This window comes from Nanorana parkeri, unplaced genomic scaffold, assembly GCF_000935625.1.
Source record: "Nanorana parkeri isolate BGI_ZX_2015 unplaced genomic scaffold, ASM93562v1 scaffold59, whole genome shotgun sequence".
NCBI classification, from domain to species: Eukaryota; Metazoa; Chordata; class Amphibia; order Anura; family Dicroglossidae; genus Nanorana; species Nanorana parkeri.
In genome coordinates this window covers 1,816,151-1,835,095 of record NW_017306327.1, presented here as the reverse complement: position 1 = coordinate 1,835,095, position 18,945 = coordinate 1,816,151, and the positions used below count along the sequence as shown (strand labels likewise).

Here is an 18,945-nt window from a genome sequence, read left to right as displayed (position 1 = left end):
GCTAGCTGTCACTGCTAGCTCTGCACAATCGTTTTCTATTAACTTTTTTCTACTTTTTTCACTCTTTTTCTGTTCTGCTCGGTGCCTCTGAGGGACCGAGCAGAACAGCCGAGCCAAATGCCGCTCGGCGGCATTCGGCTATTTCCTCACTGCTGTTCGGGATCTTTCAGAATAGCCCGAACAGCAGTGTGAAGCCTGCCGGAGGTTCGGCTCAGCCGATCCAGATGTTGGATCGGCTGAGTCGAACTCCTTCTGCACTTCGGGTCAGCCGAACATGCTGAGCATGTTCGGCTGATCCGAAGCCACACGAAGCAAGCCGATGTACGGCTGATTTCAGCCGATGTACGGCTGAAATCAGCCGTACCAGCCTGAAGTGAATAGCCGAACGGTGTTCGGCTCACTTCACTTCTGATCGGTCATTCACTCGGCTGCCCTCGGCACCTTTGTGAATAGACCCCTATGTGTTTTTGCCCCCCCTCCCCAGCCTTCTCCCCCTCCCTCCTCTTCTGTTCCTTTGTGCCCCCTCCCTCACTGCATTGCAGGACAGCGGTGGTTATGAAGGAAGGTTTCCTAGCAATAGTTGCAGGGCACAGTAAGTCAGTGTTACTAACATTGTTCAGGCAAGTTGGTTGTGTGAAAAAAAAAACACATTTATTTTTTGTCTGTTTATATGCTAATTTTTGCATTTTAATTCTGGCGGGATTTGACGTCAGTATGATGTCATGGGGAGGTTCTGTGGTGTATTCTGTGTGATTCACTATTTAAGCTGAAGTTGCATACTTGTTGTTGTAACTATGTCGCCCAGAAGAAGGGACCCTGCGTGGCCCCCGAAATGTTGGCTGTTTGACGCATGTGACGATTAAATAAAAAGTGCACATATCATCGAGTGCTGTTGACTTCTATTATGGACTGTATCTGACACGGCGCCATCCGTGTTGTCACTTCACGCACCAACCTCTTACTCAAGGTCTGTAGGCTGTATGGAGTGCAGGTGATTTCGTATTATCGACAGCAGTCATACCAGCCACAGGCACTCGTGCAACTCTCTGTCTGTATAACTACTCTTCCATCTCCAGTGGGGCTCAGACGAGAGCAGCAAGGGAAGGCCTTCCTCGTCACGTCAGGCTCATACCAAGGTACGTGACACACGGTATGATTCTTCTGAATATTTGCATGCCAGTTTGATTTGCACAGAGTTTAACAATATAGGAATTTAAGAAATTATGATTATCATTTTCTGCAAAGTGGACAATCTACATATACAGTATATAGTCAGTATATAATCAGTACAATTTTAAAAAAAGTTTGTCTCGTTTTGAAATTGCTACTGAATACATCCCAGCAATGTTAACAATTTAATCAATTCCAATACAATAAATATATTTCTGGATTTAAATAAGGGAGAATAGTTTGTGAAACCTTATTATTGGATAGTACTGATGTTCCAGACTAAATCAAGTGAATCTTCAGCTTTAACCTCTACCACCGCTTTTCTTCTTTTGCAGCATGTACCCTTTCAGTAGCTTCAGGTAAGTTTATTGTCAAGTGTTTGCATCCCCCTACTAGATCCCCCTGTTGTCAGCAATCACCACAACGCATGTATATGTGGCGTAAATATTGTTAACTCACAATACATATCGCAGTGGCGTAAATATTGTTAACTCAAGGGCCACAGCCATACTGATGCACCTGCAGCTTGACAGAGTCTAAGCTGTTAACCTCTGCTGCATATGTAGTGGGTGCTATTAATGAGGTCTTGTGGTTGGAGGGGTCAGTATTCATGATCAATATAGGGCAATTTCTGAGGCTCATTAATGCATCAAAAAGTTCACAGTGTGATAATGTAATTTAAACCAAGTCCACACTATTGATAACTAGTTCTGGTTGCTGGATCACTCTTTCAAATTAAAGGGGAGGGTTGGCAGTCGAACAAAGTGATATGCTGCATTTTACCTACATGTTGGTGCATTTCTAAATAATAATAAATAAATAAATGAGCAAGAATACAGTTGAGCACTGACAGCCAGGAACTTAGTTACACCCCCCTTTTTTTTCTCCCTTGACCAGACATTATTGTCCATTCTTCTGCCCCACCTGGCCCAATGCACCTTTATAGAAATCAGGGCCTGCTAATAGTGTTCTTTACAAATATAAGTGTATAATAATAAATTCAAGCACCCGGACATCACACACACCTTTTATCGGCTCTTCCACCTAGTACAGCCCTTTCATGTTTGCTCCATCATATACGACCAGGTCCAAGATGTAAAAATCATAAGTGTAATGTGTACATTTAAGTTAGAATACAATTTAACATTAGCAAGAGTACTTGAGATACTCGCTAAAATTTTATCCTAAAACAGCAGTATCATATTTTGTGAAAAGTTATGAACGGCTCATGATCACAGTCACAGTACAATATATCATATTATGAGGATTAATGCTGATAAAAGAACAAGAAAATGCCATTCATTTTGTGCAAATGACAACACACTAACCCAGTTTGTTCAATATCCCTGGTCTCATGTTATTTACAGTCCATGCTGCTGTACTTGAAACACAATTACGGCATTCGGGTGAACTATCTGAAAGTCGCATCATTGAAAGTCCCATGAGTTTGATTTATAGATGCCCATGTATTATCCAAGAGTGAGAGAACCAAATACACCAGTGTGTCTATCATGCTGAAATATACTGCACTTCGCCACACGGGAATTTATAACAGTGTTTTCCATCTTGGAAGTGGCAGCAAAGAGATTCTCTCTTCAAATAAAGTAATATGAGCCTGTCAAATGTGCCATCCTAATAAAAAGGGGTTGTAGTGCCCTTGCCTTTCTGCAAATATTGGGACAGTACCGATTCTTGATAATAGGGTTTTCCCAACTAATGCTAAGGAATAAACGACTATGCTTCCGTCTGAATCTTATTGATCATCCAATCTTATTGATTGAACAACAAACTGACATTGTTACTGAGTTGTAATAAACACTCTGGTCTAAATATACATTTCTTCTTTAGTTTCTAATGGAAATTGATTCAATTCTTAAATATAACCCTTGCCCAAAGAGAAATATTAAAAATGCCATTGCTGACCTCTCTTTCTGAAAATGGTATATGCCTAGGCAGTGCCAGATTACTGCAAAGCCAATGCAGACTGTGCTCTAGCGTGTTGCTGACTGTTGGTAGCACATTTATCTATATAAAGAACACGGTCCAGACTGCTGCTCTGCTTGCACAGTTTGTGTATCTTTGTTATGGAATGGTTTATGGAGTTCATACACCAAGACGTAAACCTCAAGCAGGATAGAGTGACAGTTTATGGATACAGATCTTGGTAGTTTTAGCAAAGATTTAAATGGAAATATTCACAAGTTGATAGTAGCAGTTAAACATCGGCCATTTGGTCCTAAGGTATCTTATAGTTATCATTTCCAGGTATATAGAGTACACAGACTCTTTCAGCCACTCAGTCCCAAGCCCTGCCATGTTTTATGTTGTAATGATGTCTTATCTCAGTGTGATACTGTAGCCAGCTAGTTGACTTCAATGGTAGCACCAAACAGCTGGCTTAGGGATGTAGAAATTATATATCCAGCCCTGAGTTTGGGTTTAATGCTGATGCACTAGCGCCAATGCTGTGTGAGTCATTAATCAAGTACAGAGATAAGCAATTCTAACTCATCTATGACTTTCATTTGCTGCATGCTTATGCCAGGTGTATGCTTCAGAACTATTGAATTGAAACAGACAGCCAGTCAGACAGCAAGTATTTCTGTAAGGTCTCCAGAAATGGCAACCTTCCTATTTCAGATGACACAAGGAAGAAAAATGTGTGTTAAAGTCATAAAAGTACCACAGGGCTATCTTATTTGAGCAGATTAGTGTTTGCTCTCTTGCAAGATTCTTTTTTATCTCCTGGGTGGACCACCAGTCCCCTACATGTGTACATCACCTCCTCACCAACCTCAGAGAGGTCAGGAAATGCGCACACAGGCATTGGTAGATATTCAGGTGGGGACCCTGAGAGAACAAGTGTAGGTGGGACCAAAAGAAAAAAGAAAGAGCTTTCAGTAAAAGAAATGCAATAAAACCTGAACCTTCCAGTTATACAGAACTCTAAGTAGGACATTTTGGGAATACCAGGGGCAACACTAGGCATAGAGCACATGCCCTGGGTTTCCTGCACATTACTACCATGCCCTTGGCAGGTTGGCTGGTTGTAGATCCTCTGCATGAGAAAACTAGTAGGCAGTTAGCCCCTTATAGTACAAACAAATTTGTGAACAGAGACACTAAAATCATTAGTGATCTGAAGGTCTCCAAGTTACTTGCAGTGGAGGAGACTCTTATACATAAGTGATCAAGTGTAAATTATTATTATCAAATGTAGTAGTTATTTCATTTTAAAAAGTCCTATAAAGTGTAGGTTACCGCTTCTTACTTAAAAAAAAAAGGAAAAGCATTTAGCAGAGCTTTATCAAACAACTAATGATAATAACATTTTAAACTACTGTCAGTGCCTTTTCTCTCTTATTTTAGTTGCGGTCGTATTACTGCTATACCACCCTGCTTCCTCAGGCTTCTACAGATGGGTGCAGAGAATTCTAGTGGCAGTCAACAGTTTCGATTTTGCTGTCACTCAAGCTGTCACTCAAGCTGAGCAGGGCTGGTTGGGGGGCTGCGTGACTACAGACATGGCATACATCAGCATGGTCATCTGTAGGTCCCAAGGACAAAGCAGAGATGCAAACTGACCATGCTAGCATGGATCTGCTTTTATGCTTAGAATCATAACAAGCAAAAAGGAAAGGGAACAGCAGGGTCACCAGGTATTTACTGTTCTTTGCAGTTCTTACCTAAATAGAAGGAACTAATATCTGCAATGTGAGGGACAAAGGAAAGTAGTCCCCAAATTATAATTCTGGTTAACATTCTAATATTGTCCAGATCAAAAGGGAATATTTGCATCCGTCTCTGTGCAAATATCCAAAAGCTACTGCCTATGGAGTGTTACATAAACTAAATGTAAATTACACAAGCAAATATATTGTTCATACATTTTTAAATACAACTTTTATGACACATCTGCCTGAGACTTGACCTGCCAAGAAGAATTATCAGAGAAAGAAACAAAAGTTGTGTGGCTCAGTGGCTCTGTGCTCAACTCATCCGTTTCTATCATGTGTTGACTCATGATATTTAATGGATCAAAAGTAGGTCAGGTTAAAAGAACTTTTTTTTTTTTTTTAAATAAGAAAACAATAAAAATGTAAAAATAGGAAAACAAGTGTAATCAGTATCATAGCAACAGCAATAGCACATTTAGCAACTTCTGCCAGGCTGTGGTCAGCTTTAAAGCAAGAGAATCTCAATAAAATGGCAGGGATTAAAATAAGTTGATTCATACACGGCATTTCCAGTTTATATAGCAATCTCCCATGTGCTTGAGACCTGGCTTGAGAGCTTGAAATAAGATGGAATCATCTCCAACTAGCAGGACTATTGTTGTAAATAATAGCATAACCCCTGTCTTGTTTTTAACTGCGCCCGACGAACTACAATTTGACTGCTCAGATGCAATTGCTCTGGCAACTGTAACATTGTCCTGCAATACCTCACTTTTCAGCAGGTGTCCCTGCAGGTGGAATCCATAATAGCAGTTGTCCACATTTCAGAAAACAGCAATTTTTCCTTCTATAGCACCTGCAAAGACCTTATTACCTTTTTAGTATTCACACTAATCCTGCCTATAACACTATCTACTTCTGTATGTTTTACTGAATTTAATCTGACAATTTGTCAGCTATCAGTAATTGTGCTTAACTATAGAAAATGCAAGATTTTTTATCCAAAACATGCTGCTTATAAATACAGAGATGGACCTATATTAGCACTGTGCCTATTTTATTGAAAACTATTTTATAGAGGAAATTACAGAAATGCGTCTTTACAGAATATTGCTGTTAGAGGTAATTAATCATTGTTTGTATAAAGAATTGTCAAGAAAACAAATGGGTATCGCCAGTATTGAACAACATCAATCACAAAACTTTGAGATTGAATGGAATAGCGCTGTATCATTTATTTGAACACATGACACTGTTGGATTACAGAAGAGTGGATGCATGAAGAAGTGTATTGACTATGTCAGAATCAAGGTCTTAAATTTCAGTTCTATTAATTTCAGCTACAAAATAAAAAAATAAAATTATTATGCGTCTGAGAATCCACATGGCATATAGACAACTTGCTTCCAACTCTCCTAAAACAGTATTTTGCAGATGGCAACCCTGATTACCCTCTTGGGGAATTTTGGTTTTGGAGCTGATAAAATTGATATCCATGCAACTTTGATGTAAAACTTGTTTTCTGGAACATGTGCCATGTTCCAGAAAATGTAAAAGACACAGTTCAAGCAAGCCAGGATAAACAAGATTAACCCCAAGGTCAATATAAAATATAAAAAGAAGCACAATCAACAGATAAACGTTGTGACTGGAAACTTGAGCGTGTTGAAAATTACCCTTAAAAAAGGAATTGGAACAAAAAGGACCTAACACCAAAGTTTACTTAGTTATAACCCTTGCAGATGGACAGGATGCCTTAGGGTATAAGTAAACTCTGGTTAAAGTGTGTAGATCTTGACAGATAATCTGGAGAAACAGAAAGAACCAAAAGGGAAATCAAGACAGCAGTAGGACCCAGGAATTGCAAAAGAAGAAACCAGAGCATAGGTTTATATGTTAGCAGTAGGAGACAGTGAGGATCGATCCTAAGTTTTAGGTGATAGTTAAGTGTTAAATATTGTGAGTTTAACTGTTAGTCAAAGGAAGCTATATGTTTTTAAAGGAACAAGTTTACTTTTATAAAAACTCACCAGGTCATCCTCCCTAGCCCCCTAACCTAATCTTACATAAACATTCCACACCCAGGTGTTTACTTACCTATGAGAGTGGGGGGCTTCTGTGGTGTTTCTTCTTATGTAAATCCAAAATCCTCTCCAGCATTGGTGGCACCTGCCTAGTGAGTCCCTTGGGGTTGTATTTGTTGAGCCTCAGCCAAAGCGTTTTCATTTATTTTAGAAAGAGTGGTAAAGGATTAGAGCCTCTGTTAGATTTTTATTGCTGTCTGTATCGTTACTCCCCCTTTTTATGGTATGGGTATCATAAGGACTGGAAGCATGGGACAATTTCCACATTGAATCACTGACAGAGTCTTTATTGAATCATTGGGTACTTACTAGTTCCATAATAGTGACATTACTTACTAAATACGTTCGGTTTCAGTCAATGGTGCAGGAACAAGGGTTGTGGATGTGGAAGCCAAAGTTGGCCCGAGTGCTTCTCCTCCCTTCTTCATAGGCCAAACAAGCCTGAGGCAAATGTGCATGTTTGTGCAATGATCTGTCATATGCAAGATGATTTGGAGACTAAAATGTGCATTCATAGCTGGCTGCCATCTAAAGTCTTTAGGCAGCTTTAAGCTTTTCAGCAAATTCTCTTTTAACATCAAAAAATTAAATGTCTTTGAAAATGATGTTAAAAAACAGATATTTTTGGACGAAGGCAGAAAGAAAATCACTAAATCATTGATTATTCTGTGGTAGAAGTTTAAACATACACGATAAAAAGTTTAACTATTTTTAAGGAATGAAACTGCATTAAGGATGAAAATAGTCATAGATAATTGTCCATGACTTACATTCTTCAGACCATTAGCTAGAGTCTTATATTCTGCAGTCTCTTAGCAATAATTATAATAGGAGAAGACATTACTTTCAATGATATATTGCAGTCAGGGTAGAGTATGCACTGCAGCTTAAATATGAGCAGTACCTTTTTAGACATTAATTAAAAACTTGTGACTTAAAATGTGGCGATTATCATAATGTTGCTCTTTGTTTATCCATCCATGGTCTAAAACCTTAAAAGAAAAAAGAGCTGCAAATTGTGTGAACTTTACAAAATGCCAAGTCCCTGGGGTACTTGTTAAATGAATTACAGAGACATTTCTTCATAAGGCCATTGTATGACAAATATGCTGTCTCTACATCTACCATCCCACAGGAAAGAACATGTATACTTCTTGAAAACATTATAATGATAATCAATAATTTTATTGAACAATGTTAACCAGTCTACAGATGGCATATAAGAGCCAGAACGATAAGGGATATAAATAAAAATTCCCCAGGAGGGAAAAACTGGAACAATGAATGTGTCAAGAATACTACAAATCTCTAACATAAGATCCAGATTCATGAAGCTCCCAGTAAGGCTCATTTAAATAACACAAGAAGCACAAGAGAACATTATTATTTATTTATCACTGTACAGGTATTTTGAAAATGCACACACTGGGAATAGTAAAAGCTTCTTTTCAAAATTCGACCTCCCCTCATGATAAAACTTTGTTTCAGTTTTAGGTTTAACAATATATTACAATATGATTCTTAGATATTTCTTTTAAATGAATGAAGAGATCAAAAAGGTATTGTTTTTAATATATCCATCACGGTCTTCAATATAAATTGCTTTATGACATCATTAAAGGATGTCTAGAAATGTGTGCTCTTCTTAAAAGCACTTTGTATGTGTAAGCCATCCCACTGGAGGATGATAAATAATTGATATACCACAAAAGTATTATGCACATAGTTCAGGTCAAATTCTTAATTAGTCTAAGCCAGCATTTTCCAACTTTTTTTCAGTCACGGCATCCCTTAATAGTCCACATATTTTTCAAGTACCCCAGTCTAAAATGTAAGTGTAAAAATGTAGATTTTGTGTGGCCCCTCCAAAATCCATACCAGACCCTTATTGGAGATAACATTATGTTCTCATGTTATGAATGAACAGGAACACTCAGTATAGAAGATTCCTGTTCATTTATAACAGGGGCTGCAGAAAAAGAGATTGTGTTCTCAATCTATTTTTCTATTTTAAAAGGGAAATATCAGGGGTCTGTTTAGACCCTTAATATTTCCCCTAAGCCCCTAAAAGTAAAGTAAAAAATATTTAATAAAAAATGAATGAATATGTAAAAATAAATATTAAAAAATTACAACGTTTTAAAAAAATAAATAGAAATAAAATTATTTTTTTTAAATTGAAACAGTTAAAAAAAATAATTTCGGTTTTGGCCAGACATTTGTTTTTATTTCGGTTTTGTTTCGGTTTTGAAATTTGCATTTTGGTGCACCTCTAATATTAACGGTTATCTTCATTGCATTTGAGGAACCACAATGTCAGCGCTAGAGATGGGCTCGAACATCGGCAATTCGTCAGGGTATTCGGCAGCGCCCCACAAAGCACTGTGCCTTGTGAGCCCGGAATGGCTAAAGCCTTGGACCTGACCTTATATCACCTTATTATTTCTATTTATTTTTTATTGTTTTTTTTTTATTTCGTTGAGTCGTCGTCATGGACAACGCTGGACGTCATGATTGATCATGGATTACGTCGGTGGATCCATTTTTTTTAAAAATAAAAGACTTTTTCAAATAAAGGATTTTTTCAAAAGTCTAGCCCCTTTTTTACAATTTTATTTAACCCTTTAGTGAATGGGTGCAAGTACCCCTTACTCATTCACAAGGGGGGGTGCATCTGGGTGTCCCTTTATTAAAGGGGTGCCTTGATGTGAATAAGCCCCCTGCCCTCACCCCCACAACCAACGCCCCAGGGATTGTGGGGAAGAGGCCCTTGTCCTGGTGCATGGGGACAAGGTGCTTTTCCAGGGACAGCCCTGGAAAAGCACCCTTCCAGTGCCGAGGGCATGTGGCCTGGTATTGCAGGGAGATGGGGGGGGGCGATCGCTCATCCACCCCTTTCCTGCCCTGCCAGGCCTGTGCTCGGATCAAGGGTCTGGTTAGGAATTTTAGAGGGGAACGATATTTAAAGGAATTTTTCATTTTTTTGTTACTTTAAGTGATGTAAAAATCACTGCTCCTTTAAAAACTGTATTTTTTTTTAAGTTTTTTTTTTTTTCATTGACACATGTCCCCCAGGGAAGTATCCGAATCCCCACGCAATTTTTTGGCCATTAATTTGCATATAAGCCTTCAAAAAGAACCAATTGATTTTGAAAGTTCTAGCCCCATAGACTTGCATTGAGTTAGAGTTCGAATTCAAACTTATTGGATCTACTAAAAATCGAATTCGCAAACAAACTTGGGCCAGTTCGGCCTATCACTAGTCAGCGCTTGGAGCTTCCCCTTTCCAAATCCTGAGCCTTGTTTCTAAGTTACTCAGAGTGATGGAATGGCTTAATGACCAATGCTAAGGCATAGGAGGCAGGAAGGGTAGGGATAAGTTTAAATTTGCATAACAGTTTGCACCTTTTTCTAGGGCTCCCAGGGTGAGTTATGGATAACATAAGGTAAATGCAGGAACCTCATGTGTTTAGTTTTTTATCTTAAAAAAGTACAGATTACAGTACAGATTTGCAGATCTAAGTACAGATTTGCTGTAATGGTATAATTACGAAGTATTAAGACCATGGCTAAGAATGATTAGTTGATATATATGTCTACCAAATAAAGTCTCTCATGTCTTCAGTTATTCTTTAACCACTTGAGGACTGCCATGTTAAACCCCCTTACTGTCCCAGCCATTTTTCAGTTTTCAATGATAGTTGACTGACAGTTACTTGGTCCAGCAATAGTGTACACAAATAATTTTATATTAATATTTTTGAGTCCGATAGGGCTTTTGGTGGTATTTTTTTAATGTGCAGAGTGCCCTAGTTTTAGGGCTTTTAGGGAGATCTACAGATACATACAGGAAGCTCTTGGTATCTGTATTTCATTTGTAATGCAGGTTTAGCTACTTTAGAGTAATGACAAATATTCTGAATCCCCAATTTACGGTTACATTGTAACATTAGTCCAGACACTGATATATATACTGTAAAAACATATTATATTATCTAGTTAGGGCATCGCATTCACAAGGTTTATTTTGCAGCTAATAAGGTAATAGGTATTGCATATAATGACATTTACTAAATAGATATTTCATGACACAATCAAATAGGATGTGACATGACTAAACATTTAAAAGTCAGATTCTAATTAAACTAAAATTATGTACATTATATTATTGTAATTTTTTTTAAACATCAATGTTAGGTAACTTAGGTGAAGGAGCCATTAATATTTCAACGTTATATCTTGCTTTGCTTCTGCGTTATTGAATATTAGAAAAAATATGATTTTAGGCAAGCCATGTTTCCATGAAAATCTATAAAAACAGGATTAAATACTGAGGTATCTTGGGGATATATTGAAAAAATGTTTGTGAGTTCACAGCAAATATGGCATTCTGCTTACATATTTTATTTTGCTAAATCAAAAGGCAAAACTAAAATAGAATAATAATTAAACATTGGGATATTAGGACAAACCAGAAATCACTTAATGGCTTATAAGGCTAAGGAAAAGTGCATTTCCCCATTCCCCATTGCAGGTGTTAACTGCTAATTTTGCCTAGATGATAAACAAGACAAAGACAGAAAGTGGGGTTTTGAGAGCACCAAAGGAACTTACTCCACAAAAAAATTCATATAAAAGAGTTAGTTTTAATTACATTCATTAAAAACAAAGGCTAGATATACAATCCAAATTAAAATCAGCTAATTAGATAGCTCCCTGTGTGCTCTCTCCATATGTGCCCTTCCTACAGCATGATTAAATCATAACAAAATAGGTGCATAGTTTAGGCAACAATCTGATAATACAGACGATCAAGGATAAGGGATAACAATTCACTAGAAGCTTAAATGCTGTATGGAGTTGGTGGAGGATCATAAATGGAGGAGCTGATACGACGTTTCGCGCACCCAGGCGCTTCTTCAGGTACAGGAGGTATCAATTTATGTGCTCTGATGTGTATATGTGTCTGGGCGGGTCTGATTGAGCTACGCCCCTGCGTAGTCCCCCCTAAAAATAGGAGGGGTACTATGTCGGTCAAATCCCAATATTGAGTTTTAGGGGTAAGAGAAAGGATGGAAAAAACAACAAAAACGAGGTGTTTGAGTCCATCAGGCTGATGGCCACACAGTTTGAGGAGACGAAAAAACGGAAAAGGCATGGACCGAGCAGAAGTCTCTGTCTGCTTGTCTTCCAAAATTAGGTCCTCCGATTATCCCTACGCCACCCACATCTACTACCGCTGCCTACCTGCCGCTACCTTGATGATAAACAAGATATACTTTCCCTTTTCTTCACTCCCTCAGCAGCCAGCACTGTCCTCGACTGTTTGACACTCTGAGTTGTGGGTGGGCTCTGGATGTCCTATGGTACAATGCAGCCCCTAAGGCTCAAGTAAGTATGGCTATTACCGATAATAATTACAGTTACCGGTATAACCGATAATAAACACTATGCGAATTTCAGACGGTTCTAATCAGCTGGTATTCGCACAGTGTGTGTCGTTGTCTGGCTGGCATCCCTCGATTCGCTGATCGAAGGAGCTAGTCAGAAAATCTATGTAGAAAACAGAGCTGGTAGCCAGTGAGCTGCAAGCTCTGTTCAGTATTCTGACAGAAAAAAAACAGCAGATAGCAAGAAAATAGCCAGCCTGCTATTGGCTATTTCAAATTGCAATAGCCAATAGCAGACTGGTTATTGCACCTGATGGCTGTATGCTGTCAATCATGTCAATCAGCATAGGAGTGGACCTGAAGGAAAACTTTCTGTTTGACCTTCTGAGTTGTGGGTGGGCTCTGTACATCCTACTGACAAAAAGTTTTCTTTAGCTCTTGGCGCTAATGGCTGGCAGCTGAACAATCCACTTGCTGTTGCACACTCAAAGTTTTCAACAGTTTATCACAGTTTTTTACACAGACTTGAGGGGCTGCTCATCCAAGGCTCTGGGGCTTCCACCACGAATATAGAAAACAAAAGGGAACAGAGCGCCAACTCCGTGTGTAAAATCGTTTATTACAATAAATAAAACAAGGGATAAAAGTACTCACAAACAAACGTTTTCATCAGGCTTTAACAACAAATGAGAGGCCACACTGTCTGTTAACCCAACATGGTATATCCCCGACCATGTAACACGGTAGTCTCCGGTCACATCACCGTCCACCGACCGCAGTCAGCCAAGATTGACACGTTTCAGGGGCAAGCCCCCTTCCTCAGAATCATCTGAGTACTTTTATCCCTTGTTTTATTTATTGTAATAAACAATTTTACACACGGAGGTGGCGCTCTGTTCCCTTTTGTTTTCTGTACATCCTACTGTACAATGCAGCCCCCAAGGCTCAAGTAAGTATGGCTCTTGTATTTAGACTAGGGATCGACTGATTATTGGACCGACCAATAATCAGGGCCGATATTCCCAAGTTTTTCAATTATTGGTATCGGTTACATTTACGGATATTACCGATAATAAACAGAGGGTGCCACTGTCTGGTTGGCATCCCTCGATCAGCTGATCAAAGGAGCTAGTCAGAACTTTCTCCTTCGGAAGGTGGACCTGAAGTTCTCCATCAGGTCCTCCTCTGCTGGTTGACAGTGGGCGGGTGCTATAGCCAGCCTGCTATTGCAATTTGAAATAGCCAATAACAGGCTGGCCATTGCTCCTAGCCACTGCAGATCAATCAGCAGAGGATCGGACCTGTAGGAGAACTTTCTCCTTCAGGTCCATCCCTCTGCTGATCGACAGTAGGTAGTTGGCGGGTTTAATAGACAGCCTGCTATTGCAGTTTGAAATAGCCAATAGCAGGCTGGCTTTTGCACTGACTACTGCCTGCTGTTTACATTCAGTTGCCGGCTGCAGAATCCTCCTGCCAGCAGATCAAAGGGGGGTTGACCAATATCAGGTGACTGCCTGCTGTTTATATTTAGCTGCTGGTGCAGCTGGATGTAAAAAGAATATTGGTACCTGATATTGGTTATTGGCTTGAACGGTGGCCAATAACCCCTAATTGACTCCTAATTTAGACATTATTTGTTTAGCCTGGATTTCAGCTTGAGCTCAAGAACTTTTCTGGAACAATTCTTCAAATTTTGTTACCTTTCTGTTTATATTAACAGTGTTTCGGGGTTGTTAAAAAAAATTATGAACTATGAATAATTCTAAAAGTAGTTTTAAATCAAAAACATATATAATTTTTAAATTGTTCATTTAATTTTGAAAGTTGTTTTCAGTCTTTATAAATCAGCAGCTTTCATTAAAATAGTACTTGGTGATCCTGCCATGACGGTCTATATTCACGCACTTGCTGTTACTACCTGACAACTGTCTCTCAAATGTGTTCCTGCATTGTCTCACTGTCACATGCACCCTTATTGAGAATCTGAGCAGATTTGCAGACACACATTCTACATAAATGGTTCACTGTTGTCACTACCATTATCTGCTACCAAGTAGTAATATAAGAGACTTTATTCAAAATGGCTGTCTTCATTTGTTTGGAAAGGAGGATAACTACTCTATATCTTCCTAAATAGATTTGCTCCCCTAAATTACGTATTTACTATATATTGGTCATATTCCAAGAGGCGGCTATTTCTCTTTTTGACTTTGATCTTTCCAATGTTATCCAGATGTTACTGTTGTAAGAAAATCTGGCATGGAAGCTGCCATTGCTGACCTCTGCTTTTTAAAATGTACTTCCCTGGCTGTCATGCTGACTCTTAACAAGCAAGCATGTAAGGTCTTCTAACTTTTCTCAAACTTTCCCGATCTGAATCTTAGATGCAGTAATAACCCTTTCACCACCCGACCAGTTTTTCAGTTTTTTGCACAAATGCCAATATGCTCCTTTCCCCACAACAGTCAGCAATGATCTGAAGACTGTGAATCCGGAGTTCTTCACACAGGAGATCGAGGATCCGACATCATGAAGTTGTTTTTAGTGGTCCCAGGCTCCAAGGAAGAGCAGATGAGCCCAAGAACAATTATTATTATTATTATACAGGATTTATATAGCGCCAACAGTTTGCGCAGCACTTTACAATATAAGGAAGACATTACAATCACAATACAACTCAAGACAAGATGGTAAGGAGGGCTTACAGGCTACAATGGTGGGGTAGCGCTCTTCTGAGGTCTTTAGAACGTATTGGACAACTTTCGGCTGCCCAGATCACTTCTGCATGTAAGCCAGAAGCCTGATAATTTATTTTAAATCAAGGCATTGGTTGCTATTGCAACCGTGAGCTTGTTTTAACCTCTTGGCTGCCATATCTTTTAGGACCAACCAGCTTTGGTGTTCAAAGGTTTACCGCTAGTAGGTGAGCAAAACACCCACGCAACAAGCATTTTCAGACATTAAGAAGTGAATTTCTTTCATTTGGACAGTTATTAAAAGGAGAATTGTCATGAGAGATATGGGGTGCCATTCTGACTTCACTTCCTGCATGCTTGTTCCAAGTCAGTTACTCTAAAGATATTAATAACAAAGAAAACCTGGTAACATTTTAATAACAAGGCTGGCAATGACAGCCCCCAAATTACTCCAATGACAAGTTACCTTGAAGCAAAAACAAAGGTTTAAAGCTTTTGAAGAAGTACAAAAATATGTCTCTATAATATATAAAATGTCATGGATTTCATTATATTCCCAATCAAATATTCTACAGCACATGGATTACAGTTAATTTAAAATGTATTACGGGTTCATGAAGTTTTAATTTTTCTTCTTCACGTGTGTGAGTATATATCAATGGATTATTGATTTCTGTAATGAGTCTTCCTTTCACATTTCATTGTGATTTTGAGTCATGTAATTTACCATCTCCTAGCATATTTTTCTGATGAATATTCCAGAATCAAGTTTATTATACTTTGATACGAGAAATTACAGTAACTGGCTTACTTTTTTTAAAGGTAAAACATTTTTATAAATGACAATAAACAATGAGGAAGTACAACAATTAGGCTTCCAGTGTGGTCATTTGTACAGTGTTTTGCAGAAAGAATTGCAAGACAAATCAAACGTTTTAAGATTCTATACATTCTCAGATGGTGCCAGGAGGGAGGAAGGTAGGAAAGGAAAAGGGATCTGAAGGGGGAAGGAGGAGGAGGGCACGGGATAAGTAGAGGGAGGCATAGGGGGGAGGAGTAGCAAGGTGTAGGTAAGGGAGGGTGGTTCTACGCTATCATACTACATAAGCTACTTCCTACTCATAAAGGTTATTTTATACAAAGGTAACACAGCTATAATAATAGATTCCCAAGCAGATATCTGTGGCAGTGTTTGAGATTTCCAAAGAAGGAGGATTTCTCTTTTTGCATAATCCAACAAATAGAATGTTATTAATTTAAAAAGGCTGTAATTGTTCATCATTATGTAAACTTAATAGCGCTATAGTAAAAGAGGGATTCAACAATCGGACTAATTTAGGCTAGTCAGTGCAGAGGAGACAAATATAAAAAGATTCAAGATCCCTGCTCATTAAGGGCTGTTGCACAGGATCTGCCCAGAAGAGAGTTACATGGGGAAACTGGGAACATGTTGCACATCACAATATAATACCTAAACAGCATCCAGTTGGCCAGGTCATATTTTATTTTAAGATCCTGAAGTATTGGAATGTCCCCAGTAAAACATCTTTATACTGTAATGTGCCCATATTTGGGAGTCAGGGATTGTTCTGAAATGGGGTTGCCCCACAGCAACTGTAAGGAAGACTGGTGAATGGGCTTGATAAACCCTTGACAAGTCAAAGCCCACACCTAAGGGGTAGTTGTTGTGGGTATAGGTAAGGTAAAACATGCTTTTGGGCCTCTAAAACTAAGTTATGAAGTTCTGGGAGTGATCCCAAGCAAGTGGCCTTTAAGCATGCGCCATATTATCCTTCAGGCGCGCAAACCACCATTGAATTGTTTCAAAGACAGAGGCCCAATAATATAGCTAAAAGTCTAGGAGTACTAAACCACTCCCTGCATAGGCAAGCATAGAGTAGGCATGGCCATTCTCAGTTATTCCCCAGCCCAGAGAAAGGTGGAAATACATCTATTATTCTCCTAACCCAAAAATTTAATATATTGCATATTACCAATCCTTAAATGTGGTGGTTGCATTTGTTTCCTTTGTTAGGCTTTGTTTTATTTTGTTTTCACTTTGTGATCAGACTAGCAATCTGGTTTTTTTTCAACTTTGTTTAACAGGCCAAGTTATTAATCAAAAGTGACAGATAGAGGGTTGAGCCAAACCATTTAACACTGAAAGGGTTGCTTACAATGGTTAGCTTTTAATCATTTATGTAGAACCTTTATACGAAAAGGAAGAACAAAACCGTTTCTGTAATTGTTAAAAAAGTGTTAGCTGAATTTCAGATTTAATTTGTTAGTCCAGTCCATCTAAATCTGCCAGTGCATCTTTCACTACCCTCGTCACAGAATGACAATGCTGCTATCCAAGGGTAGCTCCATTGCTCCTCCATAGAATGGAGTCACCCTAAGACAGGAAGTGTGTTACTGGCTGAAAAAAGGTAAAATAAAAGGGGGAAAAACTAAAAATTGAAACCTAATGCAGACACCACATTTAAAAGAGAACTAAAGCCAAACCTTTTTTTGGCTTTAGTTCTCTTTTTGGTCACAGGAGTACATTTGCTAATGTGCGCTATATGCTGACAGTGCGGAGCCGATAAAATTTTGCTCCATGCTTGAAAAATGACTGTATTCAAAAAGGCCAGTAAGGCCACTGGAATTTGCATGTCAAGGGCCATCAGCCAAATTGCTGATAGCTGGTAAACAACCATATAATTGCTAGCAACACAAGTGAGTGGTTTCATATACACACATTGACATTAATTGTTTACCATGAAAGCCCTGATCCTACTTAGCACCAAGTCCACCTACTGGGCAGACAGCTACACCGCTTGAAACTGAAGCTACAGTTTGTTACATGCACCCCTGTATACAAACTTTCTAAACTTATTTACATATAAACAGAACACTGACAAGTGAAATGGTAATGTGACAAAATGACAAACAATGTGCAATTTGGAGGGAAAAATTAAACAACAAATTCATACGGTACCTTGTTTTACCTGTTAGGAACACACACCTGACAAAAGGCAATTTTCACATCCAGGGTAGGTTCACTGCAGTTATATAAGAAATGCCGGCTCATAAATACCTGCAAGAACAACAATAATGACAAATACATTAACAATAGCAATTTATTTCTAACACAAATAGTAATAGTATAATTAAAAAGGCTAAACGTAATGCATTACTCTCTATTGAATTGAAATAGTTCCATAGTTTTATGTTGATTAATTCTGTAAATATCCAGTGCTATTATGTCATTTCATGGTTTGTGTAATGGGTTTACATTTACACAATGGTGAAATAGCTCAAGGTGTTTAGCATGGGTTTGAAGTGAACCTGTGCTTGTCCTATGCAGCCGGGCAAAGCGACAGGTTCACTTTCACCCACCTTTTCCAGCAGCACATAGACAACAGCTGTTCTGTTCAGTAGCAGGAGAAGCACCCCTGTGTAGCTATAAGTTGCTGTTTACCAAGGGATCTGGATTTTCCCTGCATCATAGTACAAGTGCTTTGTGACTGACACAATGCTGTGGAGTGAGTGGCACGGACCTCCCTACCTAAAGCACCAGGTACTTTCTTTGCTGAACGAGTCAACTGAAAACTAAAGGAAAGTTGCCATGCAGGTTGGCTTTAATCTCTAAAGTTAATAGAAGAGGCAGATAACTTCAGGTACAAAAAGAAAAAGGCTAGATTTCTGCTGGGTCAGCTATTTACAGCTTTAACTCCCTAATTAAAGTCTCATTTAATAAAGCATGCTTAATTGTAGCTCTTCTTTAATACCCCAGGTATCTTTCTATCTATAAAAAAAGGTCATATTTCTAATGTTTGTATTTTTTGTATGTTCAGAAACGCACACATTTGCCATTGTGCACTTCAGAAAGCTATCAATTCTGCCATGTTTCTTGATCATATACGTTTGCAATTATGTACAAATA

The 18,945-nt window shown here is 38.6% G+C and overlaps 1 protein-coding gene across 5 annotated transcripts in view; it reads right to left on the bottom strand.

The window, feature by feature from the left end:
- Positions 1-18,945, bottom strand: part of MAPK10 (mitogen-activated protein kinase 10) — a 178,389-nt gene that overhangs the window by 79,229 nt on the left and 80,215 nt on the right. For 4 of the 5 annotated variants that reach the window (XM_018576205.1, XM_018576204.1, XM_018576206.1 and 1 more), the window contains one exon: positions 18,025-18,096. In XM_018576205.1, coding sequence (XP_018431707.1) covers positions 18,025-18,090 — 66 coding nt within the window. In that variant the 5' untranslated portion in view covers positions 18,091-18,096. Of the gene's footprint in view, positions 1-17,997; positions 18,097-18,945 lie in introns of all 5 variants that reach the window. The other variant, XM_018576207.1, reaches the window with a different exon arrangement.